Source organism: Centrocercus urophasianus, unplaced genomic scaffold, assembly GCF_019232065.1.
Source record: "Centrocercus urophasianus isolate 14NV4802_14NV808 unplaced genomic scaffold, USGS_Curo_1.0 seq_74, whole genome shotgun sequence".
Taxonomy (NCBI): Eukaryota; Metazoa; Chordata; class Aves; order Galliformes; family Phasianidae; genus Centrocercus; species Centrocercus urophasianus.
The window spans coordinates 821,367-838,180 of record NW_024885355.1 but is presented as its reverse complement, the minus strand read 5'-3'; the positions used below and the strand labels follow the sequence as shown (position 1 = coordinate 838,180).

General features: G+C 46.9%; 2 protein-coding genes across 2 annotated transcripts in view; both read right to left on the bottom strand.

The window, feature by feature from the left end:
- The window catches only part of CAPN5 (calpain 5), a 51,261-nt gene that overhangs the window by 8,087 nt on the left and 26,360 nt on the right, over positions 1 to 16,814 (bottom strand). Inside the window, exons 3-8 of the mRNA XM_042838220.1 lie at positions 13,712 to 13,843; positions 3,070 to 3,278; positions 2,168 to 2,360; positions 1,360 to 1,553; positions 831 to 908; positions 118 to 313 (exon numbers count right to left, since the gene is read on the bottom strand). Of these exons, the coding sequence (XP_042694154.1) occupies positions 118 to 313; positions 831 to 908; positions 1,360 to 1,553; positions 2,168 to 2,360; positions 3,070 to 3,278; positions 13,712 to 13,843 (1,002 nt within the window). The remainder of the gene's footprint in view (positions 1 to 117; positions 314 to 830; positions 909 to 1,359; positions 1,554 to 2,167; positions 2,361 to 3,069; positions 3,279 to 13,711; positions 13,844 to 16,814) is intronic.
- LOC122170937 (olfactory marker protein) lies at positions 9,255 to 9,831 on the bottom strand. The gene has a single exon (XM_042838221.1). It carries the CDS (start codon positions 9,732 to 9,734, stop codon positions 9,255 to 9,257), a length of 480 nt encoding a protein of 159 aa, XP_042694155.1. The 5' UTR covers positions 9,735 to 9,831.

Genomic DNA, 16,814 nt, shown 5'->3' with positions numbered 1-16,814 from the left:
CAAAAAGATGAGCACAGAGCTCTGATGGTTGTTTTGCCCTTTTAAGTCCCTGTAGGAGACTGGAATCCTTGGAAGCAAGTGTGAAGGCTTCTGAATATCTTCTGCTAAATGACTCACTTGGGGATTCTGCAAAAAGGTGTCCTTGTGGTTGATACAGCCTCCACTGCGGTTCTTCAAGGGATCATCACTTCTGGTCCATGCCCCGTGTAGCACTGCCTCCTCCCAGGTCTTATGGATGCTGAGGTAGGATGTGTTGATGAGACGGCACTTGATGATGTCTGTGAAGTATCTACAGAAATCTTCAAAGGTCATCCTAAGTCAGAAAGGACAGAGCTGGGTTATGCTGCTTTATTTTCCTGAGCAGCATGGTGCAGGGAGATACTCATAGAAACTGTGGATAGCCACTGATACCAACAAAAGAGGTGGAGATACCCTTCTCCATGCACACAGCAAATAGTTCATTTGTTCAAACAAAATGGTGCTATGCATTGCATTGATAGAAGCAAAGCAATTGCTCCTCCTACATGTATGGGCATGTGTGGTACTGATATATGTACCTGGTGAGTTGGTTATGCTCAACACACTTCCAACAGGTTTCTAGTGTCCTAGTGAAATGGTTTGGAACCAGTGTGATACTGAGCAGCTTGCAATCCTAGGGTCATGACCAGCCAAAGCTAATATCCATGGGCAAAAGGAGATGCAACTGAAAATCCTATTGCTTGAAAGGCCATTTGCTCTGGTTAGCCACTTGAATGGTAATGACTGAGATGCTACAAGAGATGGGAGGACTGTGAACACTGTCCATGGTGGCAGCCTCAGGAAGGACTCACCAGAATTCACCATCATCTTCTACTGTCATCCCCATCTTCTCTCTTTCACTTTTGCTCACTTTCTGCCACTCTTCAGAGCTGTGGGAAGAGTGCAGAATCATCACTGTGAGGGCAAGGGGACATCAGCCCTTGGTTTTCCATCCTATCCCATCCTATCCCATCCCATCCTCTCCGCAGATGTCATGGCAGTGGTACAGGTTGACTCTTCTGGGTGTTATTTTGGCTGAAGTAAGACTAGGAGTAGAGAGATGAGCTACAGCCATCCTTCACAAGAGTGAAATGCTGATGATTTCACCACAACATCCACCAGAACCTCAATAACGTCTGCAAGCTCATACACCCTCCTGCTGTGTCCTTACAGGACCAAAAATACATCTACCCAAATGAAACAGTAGGTTTAGGACACTGTTTGAAGCAGCATTCCACAACTGCTTATGTGTTATCATATGGGTGTAGATATAACCTCAGGGCTTGCTCTAGGCAACATTTTCCACCAAAAAAAAGTGCTACTGCTGCTTTTCCCACTCACGTGTCACTCCAAGGGCCGTTCCACTCTCGTTCACCCCATGGGTTGCGCATGCGGATCATGTCCAGCTTCTCTGACTTGAAGAAAGACAGCAGGCCGTGGCCCAGACGGACCTTCCTCACGTCAGTCACGGCGTATGCATGGCCCTTCACCAGCCCACAGGCCAGGCGGGCCTCCATGTCTGCTGCTGACGTAGCCTGGACAGGAGGACACAAGAAGAAGAGCACCAGTGCTCAGGGACAGAGAAAGCTGCCTCATCAGGAGTATGTGACCTTGTATTAGGTACTAGATTCATTCCAGTCTTCACCAGTTGCAAGAGGTCTCTGAGCTCCCATGATGTCCCATAATCTTCCTTAAGCAATAATGCTCATCCTATTGGTTATAATGGAAGATTTGAAATGCGGTGTTCATGAAGATGTTCACATACAGATATGAAAATGTTTTTTGTTTTTTTCCTGAAGTAAATACTCTGATAGTATTCAAAGGCCAGTAGGATGAATCTGCACTCTTGGACATAGCAATGAGTAATAAGGAGGGTTGGGCTGAACTCCAGGATTGAGTTCACAGAATCACAGAATCATTAAGGTTGAAAAAGGCTTATAAGACTGTATAGTCAAACCATCAACCCATCACCACCATGCGCACTAAACTACATCCCTGTGCAAGTTCTTTTGACATCTACATGAAAATGTATGAACCCTTGGCCACAGTTCACTTGATCTAATTTAGATGCCTCCAATAGGCTTGGATAAACAGCATCCTAAAATGTCTACTCCCATAAAACCATGATCATGCAGGCAACGTTGCTTACTTTGATGGAGCAGCTGATGAGGCCTCCACGGTTGTGCACTTTCAACACACGCTCAAAGAGCAGGTTTCGTTTGGCTTCATCGGTGGTGTAGTCCCCCTCAGTCAGGTCAATAGGTTCAGAGACTCCACCAGTAAAGTCTACCAGAGCATCAGCTGTGTTGCCTCCATCCAGGGCCTCGTAGCATCCTGACAACCTAAAAGAGGGTGATAGGGATGGCACAATAGTACTGACATTTTAAGAGCTCTCAGACACTTCTTGAGATGGCACAGAGAAGGCAATATTTCAGTGGACAGCAAAAAGAGGGTGAAAAAATCAGATCTGTGCTGTTTACAAGTACTCCTGCAACCCCTGAGATAGGTATTATTTAAATCTAAGTGGAATTGAAGGATATGTTGTTTTGAGGGTAAACTGAGGCAAAGCTTTTTCTTCCAATTCCTTTGTATCTGAGATACATCTTACTCCTCCCCAAGAAAGCTGTTGTTTTGACCAAAATATCTGAGGCTAAAGCAACCTCCAGCTGGAAGTTACAATTCTTGAGTAGACCTTATACCCAGAAGAGAAAAAGAATGATGTTTGGTGTGGGGACTCTGACCACAAATATGCCCCAATAACCTTTGGTCTACTTCCGACCTATAAAACTGTTGCATCCTCAAGAAGAAAAGACCTCAGCTCACACGGAGATTCACACTGCCTCCCTGTTGCAGTGCTACCTCTGATAGTTCTTTAAGCCAAATTCAGAAATAACCATCACCAGCTTCTACACGGCATCAGACATTTGTGGAGCCTGCAGCATTCTGTTACTACAAATATTTTCCACAGGCATAAGCCAACTGATGAATGAACAGAGATGAAAATTGGGGTGTGAAGATCCTCATTTGCTCTGCATCTGTCCAAGTACCTACTTGGCATAAGCCTTCTCCACCAAGGCACACCAGAACTCATTCTTGGAGTTGGAGTGGCAGTAGATGAGCTGGTTGTGAAGCGTGGGCAGGCGGTCATCTATTACCACATCCAGCCACTGACCAAAACGCCAGAATTGGAAGTGGAAGATCCCTGCATAGCTCTCAGGCTTCTCCGCATTCCACTCCTGCTCCTTCCAGTCTGGGATGACCTGAGTTCAACACAAGAAGGAGACAGAAAGGAGACATGCACTCAGGTTATACCCTTTTTTGCTAGGGTTAATTCTTACATCAGAACTAATGCAGACAATATCAGTGACGAGGAAGAACCTGAGGGAGGTGGATTTGCTCATTACAGCCCATTCACGACATATTCTGGGCTTGCCTCTTCCAAGGTAGACTAGATTTGCATGCACTGAAATAGCTCAGACTTCATCCTTCATTGGAGAATGTCTCTATAAATCTCTCACGGCTCTGTTTCTATTATGCCTTCCTTGACCTCATTCTCATAATTCTACCTGGGAAATCTGCTGATATCTACTGTTGTAGAAAGCTTATTGGAACAGAAGGGTCCTTGATCTGAACAGAGATGGCTATTCTTAGGATCAAAGTTTTAGGACTGAATAGATCACTCAGAAAGGATCTATAGAGTTCATCAAGTCCAACTGCCTGAGCACATCAGGGCTAACCAAAAGTTACTGTATGTTATTAAGGGCACTATGAAAATGATTCTTGAACATTGACAAGCACATTCTCATTGATGGCTATTACTATGATTGAATTTTTGTGAACTTTTATGTCAGAAGGGTACTACTGGGATCCCTTTTTAAATCCTTTTGCTTGGTTCCTGTGTGATTGGACTGGTCTAAAAGTGAACGTTGTATTTGTTTACTGAGTGGTAATAAACAGGGACCATCACTCTGGGTATATCTGCTCTGCTAAAGTAGAAGAAAGTGAGATTCTCATCCCCATAGAGTCCCCTTTCATCCCTGCCAAGACCTGCCATAGTCATCCAGCAAGTACAGGAGGGAACGAAGGAAAAAAGAGTCTGAAGTGAAAGAAACTTTAGAGAAGTTAGGAAGTTGAGGCAGTGCAGGTTTGGAGTCACAGCCATTAGCACTCTCAGCAGGACAAGGCAAAAAGGGATGATGGTCAATAAAACAGTAAATAAAAACAGTTCATATCCTTCATGCTTGTGGGCACCATCAGATATTTAACTGCTTCCAAAGCATTGTGACCTAAGAGAGGAGATGCTCCAGTGAGCCCATGGGGAAAATTATTAGCATTATGTTTCAGTACACCTGATAGTACAAGAGGTAATGGCTTTAAGTTGCACCAGGTTCAGGTTGGATATTAGGAGAAATTTCTTCTCTGGAAGAGTGGCAATGCATTGGGACAGGCTGCCCAGGGAGGTGGTGAAGTCACCATCCCTGTTCAAGAACTGTGGAGATGTGGCACTGAGGGATGTGGTCAGTAGGCATGGTGCGGAAGGGTTGGTGGCTGGACTTGGGGATCTGGAAGGTCTTTTCCAAACTTAATGATTCATTGCCTGTCCTGCAAAGACAAACAGTAAGTATTGGGTTGGGACAGGACAAGACACAGCTATATTGCTTGGAAAGAGGCTCTTCAGGAAGCCCCAGGTCATGGTGAGACCCCCATATGAGACCATGGCCCTTTTCCTGCTGCTGGAACTTTGTGCTTCTTATGGTTGCCACCACAAAGCTGTAACAGTCTCCCTGATCCAGCCCAGGACTCTTATTGTTGCTTACAATTAAAGACAGTTGAAATATTAATGATGCCATCAGCCCTGTGAGCTCACTGGCACTCTGAGTTGTCCAGATCAATAGAGGCAGAACAGACAGAGCCATGAGAAGAGCCACTTCAGGAGGGTTTGATGTTTTCCAGGAGTGCTAATGAAAGATGCCCCAGACTCCCTCTGGGTCACTGCCATGGAAGGTCAGACTGTCAGTCCCCATCGATTCCCTCCTGACTGGCACTCATGCTAATGAATTGTCATAGAGGACCATTGTGCTAATCAACTCACTATTAATGTGAGCTTAAAAATGACTAAGGTATTGATTAGAGACAGCGACTCAGCTTCCAGCTGGCTGGTTTTGAGATCTAGCACTACCACTAATGGTGGAAGGATATACTGGTCCCCAGCCATTCTCTTCTGTCCCTTCATCTGGGTATGGCAACAAAATTATCCTCAGCTACTGAAGGCAGCAAGAGCTGTGGCTGGCCTTCACACACACAGCAGAATCTATGATCAGGGGCTGGTTGTTTTCCAACAGTGTTCCAAGGGGCAAGGAGTCAGATCTCTTCTCAGAAAAGGTTCTGCCCTAGAGGGCGATGGAAATGGATAAGCTCCCAAAGGGCAGTGGGCACACACTTGAGATGCTGGAGCTCAGTAAGCGCTTGGACATCGCTCTCAGACACAGAGTCTGGATTTTGGGTGGTGCTGTGTGGAGCCAGGGGTTGGACTTGATGATCCTTGTGAGCCCCTTCCAGCTCAGGATATCCTATGACTCTATGATCTCCAGAGCCCAGCCTCTGCTCAACCTGGCAAACAGTGAGGTGTGAGTTCAAGCATGAGGCTCCTCTTCCCATAGAACTCTCCATGAACTCTCAATTCTTGGCTGACAATGAGCCAGCAGTGTGCCCAGGTGGCCAAGAGAGCCAACAGCATCCTGGCTTGCACCAGCAATAGTGCAGCCAGCAGGAGCAGGAGCTGATTGCCCCCCTGTGCTCAGCTCCGGCATGGCTGCACCTCAAGTGCTGTGTTCAATTCTGTGCCCTTCACTGCAAGAAAGACATCAAGGCCCTGGAGTGTGTCCAGAGAAGGGCAACAGAGCTGTGAAGGGTCTGGGGCACTTTATGGGTCTTATGGGGAGCTGGGATTGTTCAGTCTGGAGAAGAGGAGGCTCAGAGGTGACCTTACCGCCTTCTACAACTGCCTGTAAGGAGGCTGCAGTGAGGTGGGTGTCAGCCTCTGTTCCCAAGTAACAGTGATAGGATGAGATGCAATGGCCTCAAGCTGTGCCAGAGGGGAGATTCAAGTTGGATGTTAGGAAAAACGCCTCCAAATGAATGGCCAAGCACTAGCACAGGCTTCCCAGGGAGGTGGTTGAGTCACCATCCCTGGAGGTGTTCAAGAACCATGTAGATGCGGTACTCAGGAACATGATTTAGTGGGCAATATTGGTGGTAGGTGGACAGTTGGACTAGATGACCTTAGAGGTCTTTTCCAACCTTAATGATTCCATGATTCTATGATATGGTGAATTTCTGAGGGCATAAGAAAGGTATAAGAAGGACAGTGGTGTCCCTGGGCCAGAGAGGAGCCATCTCCTACACCCACTGGCACAACAGGAGAGAGGTGGCAGTTCCAGGTGCCTGTTGGGATGCTGGTCCCAGCACAGTCACTCTTCAAGGCACACAGGAGAACTCTACCTGTTACCTTATCCTGCATATTCCCTAAGGGATTAAGCAGGAGATAGTGATATAAATGAGATCCACAGCTCTAACCCACCCCCAGGAACCCTCCTCAGATATCTCACCTCTCTTCAGTGGTTACTGGAGAATGTGCCCTTAACCACTCATCCTGGGATTCTGCTGAGTCCTGGACTCAGCTTGGTTGCATTGAGGCAGTGCAAATGACATTTCCCTAAGCTGATGCAGACCTTTTCTTACTCCAGAGTGGCTAATTAACAGAAAATGCACCTATGACTCTGGAGAAACATCCCTGACTTGAAGGAGGGATGGGTGGGTGCTGATTCCTCCAAGCAGGAGATATTCTGTTGGGAACTTCCCAGCTGAGGACGGGGAAGAGGGAAACCTGCTGTGTCAATCTGCTGAACAAAGCAGGACTGAACTTCTCCAGGAGATGGGATGGAGTGGTGTATATGAAAGCCTTTTCAGGGTATGAAAAGTTTGTAGGGATATTTTCAGTGGTTGGCATGAATTGGATCATCTGCCCAATGGGAGAGAGGAATCTGAGTACCCCACTCACCTCCCACTCCCAGCTCTGATGGAAAGGTGAGATCCACCCGAGGATCAATTCCTCCATCAATTTCTCCTCTGCCCTGCTTCACACCCCTCCAAACCATACCAAATACTAAACGCTCCATTTAGCCTTTCATGCTGAGAGAGAAGAAGGTAAATGTTCTATTTACTTTTTTTTTGCAGAGGAAAAGTTATCAAAACTACCAGAAATGACTTGAAAAATGGTGGGTTCTGCCTTACTGCATGCAGGACTAGGGCAGCTACCAGACAGGGAATCAAGAAAATATGGACAGCCTTGATCCTTAAGGGGAAACCAGCTGATAAGGCTTTTATTTACTGTGGCACATCAATACCAAGCAAGGTACCTGCTGCAGGAACTCTAACTGAGCAAACAGCATTGTAGCAATTACATATTATGAGACCTGGCCAGCAAAAACCCTTTTGGAAGTTGGCAGTGACTCCTGTTATGGGATCTAATCTGTTTTGCACTCAGGGACTTTGTTCCTATAGAAAAAGAGACTGTTTTGGGACCCTAGAACTGGGTTTGATCCACCATATGTCCATACTATAGCCGAGCAGGGATGAGTCCCCTTTTATTTATCTTCACTGAATACAGCATGTCTTGGGGTATAAGCAATGACATCAACTTCTCCAGCAGTGTCCATGGCATGGCCATATGTGGTTGCTGAACTTTGGCTGCAGGCAAGACTCAAATCTCCCAACTTCTCTCCATCTCTGTTTGACTTTTCCTTTCTCTCTAACACAACTTGTGCATATCATGTTATACATTGTCATTGGGCTAGAGAGGGCATGGTGTCCAGGACCTCCATGGGATCTGGAAAAGAAGAAGAAGCTGGACTCTTTTGGGGATGATCTACACAATCAGTAGGCCATGGGTATCATGCCATCTCATGCTGGTTTCCCATCATTGCCCCCTCCTTACACACCTCAGGAAAACCTCAGTCCATACTTTGAGGAATGCATACCATCATTTGGTGCAAACAATCATAAAAATACTTTTTCAAAGGACATTTCCACCCGTGACTCTCAAGAAGTGTCACTAAAGTACCTTCCGGAGGAGGAAAAGGGGATGTCCAAAGTTAGCAGTTTATCCACTGTCAATAGATGAGACAGGAACAAAACATCCTGGATGGGGTCTGCAAAGTGCTCTCTATAGATCACAGAATCAAATAATGGTTTGGGTTGGAAAGGACCTTAGAGATCATCTAGTTCCAAGCACCCTGTCATGGAAAGGGACACCTTCCATTAGACCAGGTTGCTCAACGCCCCATCCAACTTGGCCATGAAGATTTTTTAAGGCCATAATCATGCACAAATTGCTTTTGCTGCAGGGGACTAGCTGCTGGCTCAGACCTACAGCCTGCTCTGAGCTGCTGGCTCTGCACACAAACGCATGCCTGCTCCAAACCATCTCAGTAACAGAAATACAGGCAGCAAGAGGAAGGCAACATGCTTGAGAACCTCCCCACATTGACCCCCAGCGTTAAACAGTGAAAGCTGTCAGGAAAAGCAAGGTCCACCCTCCTATTTTTTTGTCCAATGAGTTTGCAATCTGCTGAACAGAACATGTCTGAAGATCCTTCAGCTTCATGGTAAGGTGAGCTTCCATAGGTCTGGTCTTCAGAGACATGGAGCAGTCACAGTCACAGTGACATAGGAGTCACAGTAAGTTGCAAGCGCTCAGCATCCTTGCAAGGATCCATCTCAAACAAGCCTCCCGTTCTGGATGGTTGGGATGGAAACTGGAAAGCAGCACTCTTTCCAGGATGCCTCTCCTGTTTGCAGCATGGCAATTTGTTTTTCCATCAGGCATGCCGTGGTTGGAAGGGTAAGAGCAGTCAAACATTTCCAAGCCAGCAAGACTGTGCCAGCCAGGCCTGGTGAATTCCTGAACTCACAAGGAAGCAGAATTATACTCTAGGCAAATAAAGCAGCAAGCATCCATGGCTCGTCCTCCCTCTTCCCCTCCACTCGAATTGATGAAAGCATGTTAAGGGAATGTTTTTCAGGGGTGAGGAGCTCCAGAACTGCCAAGGTGTTCTCCACCATTTTGTTATGCCATCCTTCAATGAAGAGCCACGTAGAAACAACCGAGAACTGAACAAAAGAAAGAAAAACGAAGACAAAGCATAGCTGAGCAAGAAGGACAGAGCAGGAGGGAGTCAGGCCTTAAAAACGATGGAACCCTTCAGCTGAGCAGGTTCAAGGCCATCGGTGAAAGCAAGGAGGAAATACATCACCTTGCGGATCTTGGCTAACTCCACGAGCCGCTCCCCAAATTCTTGGGCATCTGCCTCATTGCACTCCACCTCCTTGGCCTCTGGCTTCTTCCAGAAGATGCCCACTGGTTCCAGCAGCTGCCGGTTCATCAGGTGGGTGAGATCAGGAGTCCAGTGCTGGGAGGTGCCGGTCACCATCACCTTCCCAGATCTCTCCAGTTGGATGTCCCAGCGTAGGAAGCGCAGGTTGTGCTGCCGGATGAAATCCACCCTGTAGATGTGCTCGTTGGGATGCAGCAGCTTCTCACCATCCTGGGGCCTGGCGTTTTTCTGCTGCAGGCTCTGGGCTCTCAGACGCATGCACCGGGTGAGCTGGTCATCGTGGATGAAGGGCAGCTTGAGCTCCCCTGCCTCGGCTGCCATCTCCTCCACTGCTCCTCTGCTATGTCCTCAGCAACGTTTGGCTCCCAGATAGGACACGGAGGGGTAAAAATTCTGGTGCACCTTTTCCACGGTCCCAGCGGTGCTAGGCAACCCAGGCCAGTGACGCAAAACACCCTCCAGGGCTTCCTCTGGGTGCCCTCCCATCTCGTTTGCAGATTAGGAACTGATGGTGCTGCTGTGCATGATAATCTATAGGGAAGGGATATCTGATGTCAGCCTCCCTGGCAACCTCCCTGACAACGGCTCCAGCAAGCCAAAGTGCAGCTCGTTATCCCTAAATGAAGGTGCACAGCCAGGGCAACCATCCTGCAGGTGTCGGTGCCAGTGTATTCTCAGAATATTGGTTCGTGGGATCATTCATGTTGGAAGCAGCTTCTGGAGGAGTCAGCTCCAGCCTTCTGCTTGGACTGGGACTTTATGGTTAAACCACGTTGCCTGGAGGTTTGTCTGTCCCAACTCTGAGCACCTCTTTGCATGGAGCAGACTGGACCCCAGTATCAGAACATGTTCATGCTGAAGATATATATATATATCTATATATATATATATATTTATCCCCCTTTATATCTAATTTCCCATGCTGCTGTTGAATTTTGTCATTCGGTTGTGCTCAAATCTGTCTCTGTCTTGTCCGTACCCTGCCTCCTCCGAACAGCAAAAAGCTCCTCCTTCATCTTCTCCTGGCCACACAAAACCATCTCTCTGGTGTCCGTAGACCCTAAATCTGGACAAATCCCAGATGACGAGTCACAAGTGCCTGCTGGAGGGGAAGAATAATTTATCTTGCCCTGATGGCTGCACTCATGGCAATTCGGCACCACATGTGGCTGTTCATCTCTACGAAGTTTCATGTTTGACTCACAGCCAGGACCCCATGTCTTCTGCTGGGTGGCACTGCTGGCAGGAAGCCTTAGTGGGCACCAACAACTCAACATAGTCTGCTGCCCTCGAATGGACTGGACTGATGTTGGACAAGGTGCTCATGCACGGACTTCCCTTTTACTCAGTGCTTCTGGGAAATGGGGATGTGGTCTGGGCCTTATGTTTGTCTCTTTGGGCCAGGTGAAGGAGCACTTCCAAGATGCAAGCAAGCTCTTCCAGGTGCTGTAGAGATGCTCTGAGTCCAAGTGAGCACCAATAAGACTGCTATGCCTAACCTGGGGCTGCTCATTTCCTGAAAACTACTGAGTATGGTTATATCCAGAGCATCTGTGCTGCGTTGGTCAGCTCTCCAGGCAGTGGGTGGGATAAAAGAGAATGAATGCTCCCTCTTTGCAGAGTGTCTCCAAGAGTCTGTGGATCCCAAACAGAGCTGCCATGTTTAACAATGCACCCCTCTGCCATGCACCATGAAAAGATGGCTAAACCATCATCATGACTTCAGGTGTTCCACGGAAAAGGCCTGACTCCTTCAAGCAGGCTGTGCCATCCTTAGGATAGAGCCACTGGTTTGGACTGTCAGAGAGCCCATGGATTTCAGCATTAACTTTTATGTGGCACATTGTATGCAGCTAGGTTGTATGGTGTTATGGTGATTCCATGATTCTATCGTTAGGTTCTTTGGTTCTCTCTGTCCTATCTGTGACTCATGCTGGCTTCTGTCACATCACATTTCTGCAGAGAACTTTGAGAGCTCCAGCTGTGTTAAATAAAATCCAGGAAAGAGTTTTCTTAAGTATTTTTACAAAAGGCACTGCTATCACTTGGGCTATGCCACACAACTCAGTGAGCATGATCCCTGGAGGTTTTAATTTGGTCTTCTATAAGAAGTCTCCAAAAAAGACCATCAGAAGACATCAGGAACCCAAGGTGGGTCACTGCACCGGGAACTGCCCTGTACTCACCTGTCTGATATGTCTGCTCCTAAAGACGCTACGAGCAGAGTCAAATGAGCTATAGGGCCACACATAGCCCCATCTGAAGGGATTAAAGAGAGGTTTGAGGAAACCAGACCCTTCTTGATGGCCTCTGAGCTCTTGCTTTGCTTGTTCGCTAGATTTTAAACACCTTCAGCAACAACTGACATATCAACTCTTGGGTTTTAAAGTAAAGATGCCTTCAGGAAACCCTGGAGACCTGGTTACAGATCCAGATTACCCTTTAGGACAAAGTGCTACTGGAAATGACTTAATCCCCTCCATAATCCAATGTCTTTATTTCTTTTCAGTAGAGCTAGACATCTCAGAAGGGCCACAAAACAGAATTTTATAGAGCCAGTCTAAAACCACATAGGGCCAGACAAGACTTAAGATATTAGGAAACTGCTCTCAATTTTCTTCCAGTCCCTTGTTCCTACCCATTTTTTTCTAGGAGCAATGGGAGAGCTGGACCAAGATCCCTGTGCTGATATTTCAGTGATATTAACACCTGCACCAGCATCTTTTAATTCTTCCCAGACTTTAAATCAGAGACATTCTGGTGTCTAATGACAGTTCAGTGTTTTGCTGTCTTGCCTGTCCTATCAACTGTTGCTTTTATTGGTGTATGGATGGGTCAGGAGCAGACAATAGCATTGCAGGGTCCTGGATGTGCAGATGCTATAATGCCATTGAGCCACCAATAAAGATTCTGGGCATGGGGAGAGGACTGCAACTTTAGCTTCTGCTGTAAAACAAACCTTTCTGAAAGACAGAAGGATGCAAAGATGCAGATAAAGAACATTAAAGCTCTGAGAGTTAAGTGCATGAAAAATGAGAAGTCACAAACACCTATAGCAAAATTGCCAAGGGAGGAAAAGCAATGCCATTGGTAAACAGAAATAATGAGGTGTCCAAAGAGACCTGGCTTCTGTTTGGTTGACATCTCCCAGGGCAGGGCTGGAGGTGAATGGTGAAGAGGGAGGAGAACTTGCCTTGGGGAGATGATGATGCAGAGGAACAGCTTAAATAACACCTTACACCACGCCTCTAACAACAGCCACAAGCTACAGAAGTACAGAAGTAGGAGGAAATCTTATTGCTTAACCAGAAGCCAACAAAACCTACCTTGTTCACATGTGCTGGAAAGACTTGATTTTAAAAGAAAATAAAAGACAAATTCCTGTGGTGGAGCTCAGTGTTTATGACCACAATAGTAGAGACTGGACGGACCTCAGCACACAGAGCAAGGAGGGAATACTGCTCTGCTGCAGTAGGAGGCTGTGGGTGAAGTGGGCGATGCTGGCAACACTACGGGCTTTGGTGTCTGCCTTTTCACATTAAAATCTAGATAAAGGCACTTGCAACTTGTTGGCCCCTTGTCCTAGACACCTGTACCAGACTGAAGACCACAGCTGCACTGGCTTTCATAGACTTGAATTCTTCTCCTAAGGAGGACATGGTAAAAACGGCCACAGGCTGGGAAAGGATGTGGCACCTCGTACCTCCTGTCCCTTCACACTGCTCAGGCTCTGCCCCCTATTCTGCAGCTCCTTGGTGCCCTCCTGCTCTGTGACAGTGCAACCACGATGCCCTTGGACCCCAATCTTATGGAAATCCCACTGTGCGGAGCAAACCATCCATGGGACATGCCAGGGATGCGTGTTTGAGGAGCAGTGGCTTGGGAGGCACGCTAATATCCTTAGATCATCCTACTGCCCCTGTGCAAGGTGTCTTATAGCCAAGGTGAGAACACACTGGGCAGCCAGAGAGGTAATACCACGGGAAACAGAGACTTTCAGCACTGCAGTTGAGCATCCTGAACATATATATATATTTGTATATGGTTATTCTGGAGTGGGGAGGGTCAGATTTGGGATGTGGAAGGACAGAGCAGGGCTTGATCCTTGTGGTTATGGAGAAACTCGCCAAGAGTTTGGCTCAAATGCGATGTGGCTGTAATCACAACAATTCCTCTCAAAGAACATTTTTTTTTAAGAGAGGTTTTCCACATGAACAGCTTTTCAAGGCTGAAGCATTTCTGAAGATCCAGTATCTGAGCCAGGCAAACAAAGCACGAGGTGTTGAAGAGAAGCTTACCTTCTGCCACAGGGCCTCGCGGGATGCCAGGGAGGAGCAGGCAGCCACAAACCAGCAGTTCCCAACCTGGCCCTGGTGTAAATCATGGGAACTGATCCCGTCCACAAAGAGATGGGGATCAGCACAGATTTCCTGTGAGACAGGAGAAAATAAACACGGTGAGTGAGGAGGCGGGGAAATACAAAGCAAGGCTACCTGGCAGAGGAAAAATCACTTTCTCTGCTCCTCAGGTTCCGTTTAAATCCCACCTGCAGCTTTGTGCTGGCCTGGCTCATCACACTGGTAGCAGGAGGACCTTGTCCTGCCTTATGCTCTCCCCAGGACATGACTACGTTGCTGCTGAAGTGACGCCAGATCCTCTCCCTGAAGGATGGCTATTCTGTTCCAGCATCAGCACATCTCTGCTATCATTATCCATGGTGATAATGGTACATTTTCACATCACTACAGCCCTAGTGACCCATCTCCTCCTGTAAGTCTACCCTTTGCCTTTTCTGCAAAGCCCTTCAGTTCTGACAAAAGTGTTTATCAAGCTTCTCCCTCTCACTTTGCTCTGGGGACCTTGTGATGGAAAGGCATTTGGTGCTGAGAGTATCACAGAATCATAGCATGGCTTGGGTTGAATGTGACCCTAAAGCCCATCCAGATCCTAGGGTCTAACCCAGCCTGGCCTTGGGCATTTCCACAGACACTAAGTGTCTTCATCCAACAGGCTCACTGTTCTCCAGCAGGTGGTGAAATGCTGGTAATCCAAAAGCTTTGTGAAACATGAAATACTGCAGGTTTTGTTGTTGTTCTTCTTTATTTGTGGTTTTTTGGTTTTTTTTTTGTGGCCTGATCAGTCCAGTTTGGAAGGCTAAGACCAGTTGGAGGCTGAAAGTGGATGGGGCAGAGAAAGAGTTGAAAGAAACTTTTTTGCTTTGCTATTCTATCTAATTTAAAGGAGTGAAAGACAAAGCAGATCTCCTTTCTCTATGCCCCTTAATTTTTCAGGTTATTTACATCCAAAGTAACACATTCCCCAACCTTTGCACATCAGGACTTGCATTGCTTGTTCCTCATGGGGAGGAATTGCTGCTTCATAAGCATACCAGGACAGATGCCCCATCCCTGGGGACATTCCAGGTCAGGCTGGACAGGCCTCTGAGCACCTGATGGAGCTGTAGGACTCCCTGTTTGCTGCAGGCAAGTTGATTAGATGGCCTTTAAGAGTCCCTTCCAGCTCAAACGATTCCCTTGTTCTATGATTTTATGATCTTCCTTTAATCCCACCTAACTCAGCCACCTTATAAACAACATGAGATTCATCTGGATAAAACTGTGTAAATTGGGCAGCGATCAAACCAGCAGGAGAGGGCTGATTCACTCCTGGCTGCCAGTGTTGCAGGAGGTTGGAATAAGCACTAGAGGGAGGCAATCTGACAGCTGCCAACAGCACCTGATCTTTTCAGCATCCCTTAGTGCAGAGAGGGATGGAAGAGGAGCAGTGCTATTTAATAGCAGGATAATAGGGGTTATCCTATTTCACACCATCAAGGAAGCAGCCAAAAGCTTGTGATGCATCTGTCCTGGCTGTCAGTGATGGGGATGATCAGCTCATAGTGGTCCTGCTCTGGGCTCAGAGGCACTATGGCTGAGGACCTTTGCAGCTCTTTCTACCCTTGGGTGAATCCATAGTGCACAAAAATGAACTCACTTGGTTTGGGGTAAGTCAGAAGGTGAAATCATGGAAGCACATTATACTTGGCAGAAATTAGGGTATAGGGTGTTGGGTGATTTCCTCATCACCAAGCAAGTGTCTATGAATTAAAACCATTTGATTGCTCATTTTAAGACAGAGAAGCCCTGTGTTCTCATCAGAGAAGCAGCCTGTCCTGGTACATAAGAGGAGATCAGTGCATTACTCTCAACTCTCTCAAAACCACAACAGCACCAAGGGTGCCAAGGCTAGAAATGCTCGTGTCTGGAAATGCAGAGTCCCTCTGCAAAGCACACATTTCATTTACAGAATCTTAGGATCATAAAGGGTGGAAAAAAACCTCTAAGACCATCTAGTCCAACTGTCCATCTAGCACCAATATTGCCCACTAAACCACGTCCCTAAGAGTCATGTCTCCACAGTTCCTGAACGCCTCGAGGAACAGGAGGGGAGCCTGTTCCAATATTCAAACACTCCTTCAAAGCTTTTCCTAAGATCCAACCTTTGACTCAGCTTCTCTTCCCACTGTTGCAGAAGGTCCCTAAGGGCACATTGTTCTCAAAGTCATTCAGGCAGTACTGCATGCTGCAGTAGGCGTTTCCCATTTAGGTGCAAACTTGGATGTGGCATTTCAAGGTGCTTTTGGTCCAGGGCGGTTATGGCTGAGAGCACATCCTTGCTCTATACCCTAGCAGCACATGGATTTTTTCAACCTCCTTCCCTAATAATATGCAAAACCTCACAGCAGATTACAGCTAAATTGCAAATCTCCTAGGATCGTGAATGCCCTTAAATGCCACCACCCTCTAGATGTGCCTGGACAGCACTATGAGCTCTGCACACAACTTGGGCAAGTCCCAAAATATTCAGCAAGCCTTGACAGGAGTCCACCCGGAAGGGCAGAGAGAGGCTGCCATGCTGCAAAAGCTACCCACAGTGAAAAAGTGTTTTTCTCATGTTTAAATATAATTATTTTTTCCATTATTTGTTCAGTGCCTCTTGTCCCATCACTGGGCATCAGTGAGAAGAGTCTGTCTTGGTCTTTTTCATTCCCTACCATCCCTATGCACATTCATAGAATCCAATAGGATCACCTTAAGTCCAACCACCAACCTCTGCCTATGGACCACATCCCTCAGTGTAACATCCACCCTTTTCTTGAACACCTCCAGTGATGGTAACTCCACCACTTCCCTGGGCAGCCTTTGCCAATGCATTACCACTCTTTCCAAGAAGAAAGTTTTCCTAATATTCACACTATTGGAGTCCCTTTGAGCCTTCTTTGCTCAAGGATGAAGAGTCTCACACGTTTTGACCTCCTCTGTTGTGCCACATGCTCCAGACTTTTCAAAATATTAAGGAAGAAAGGAAGAAAGGAAGAAAGGAAGAAAGGAAGAAAGGAAG

What these genes read in the sequence shown, in the direction of transcription:
- LOC122170937 (XM_042838221.1), bottom strand. Translation starts at nt 9,734, where the DNA reads ATGGCAGCCGAGGCAGGGGAGCTCAAGCTGCCCTTCATCCACGATGAC.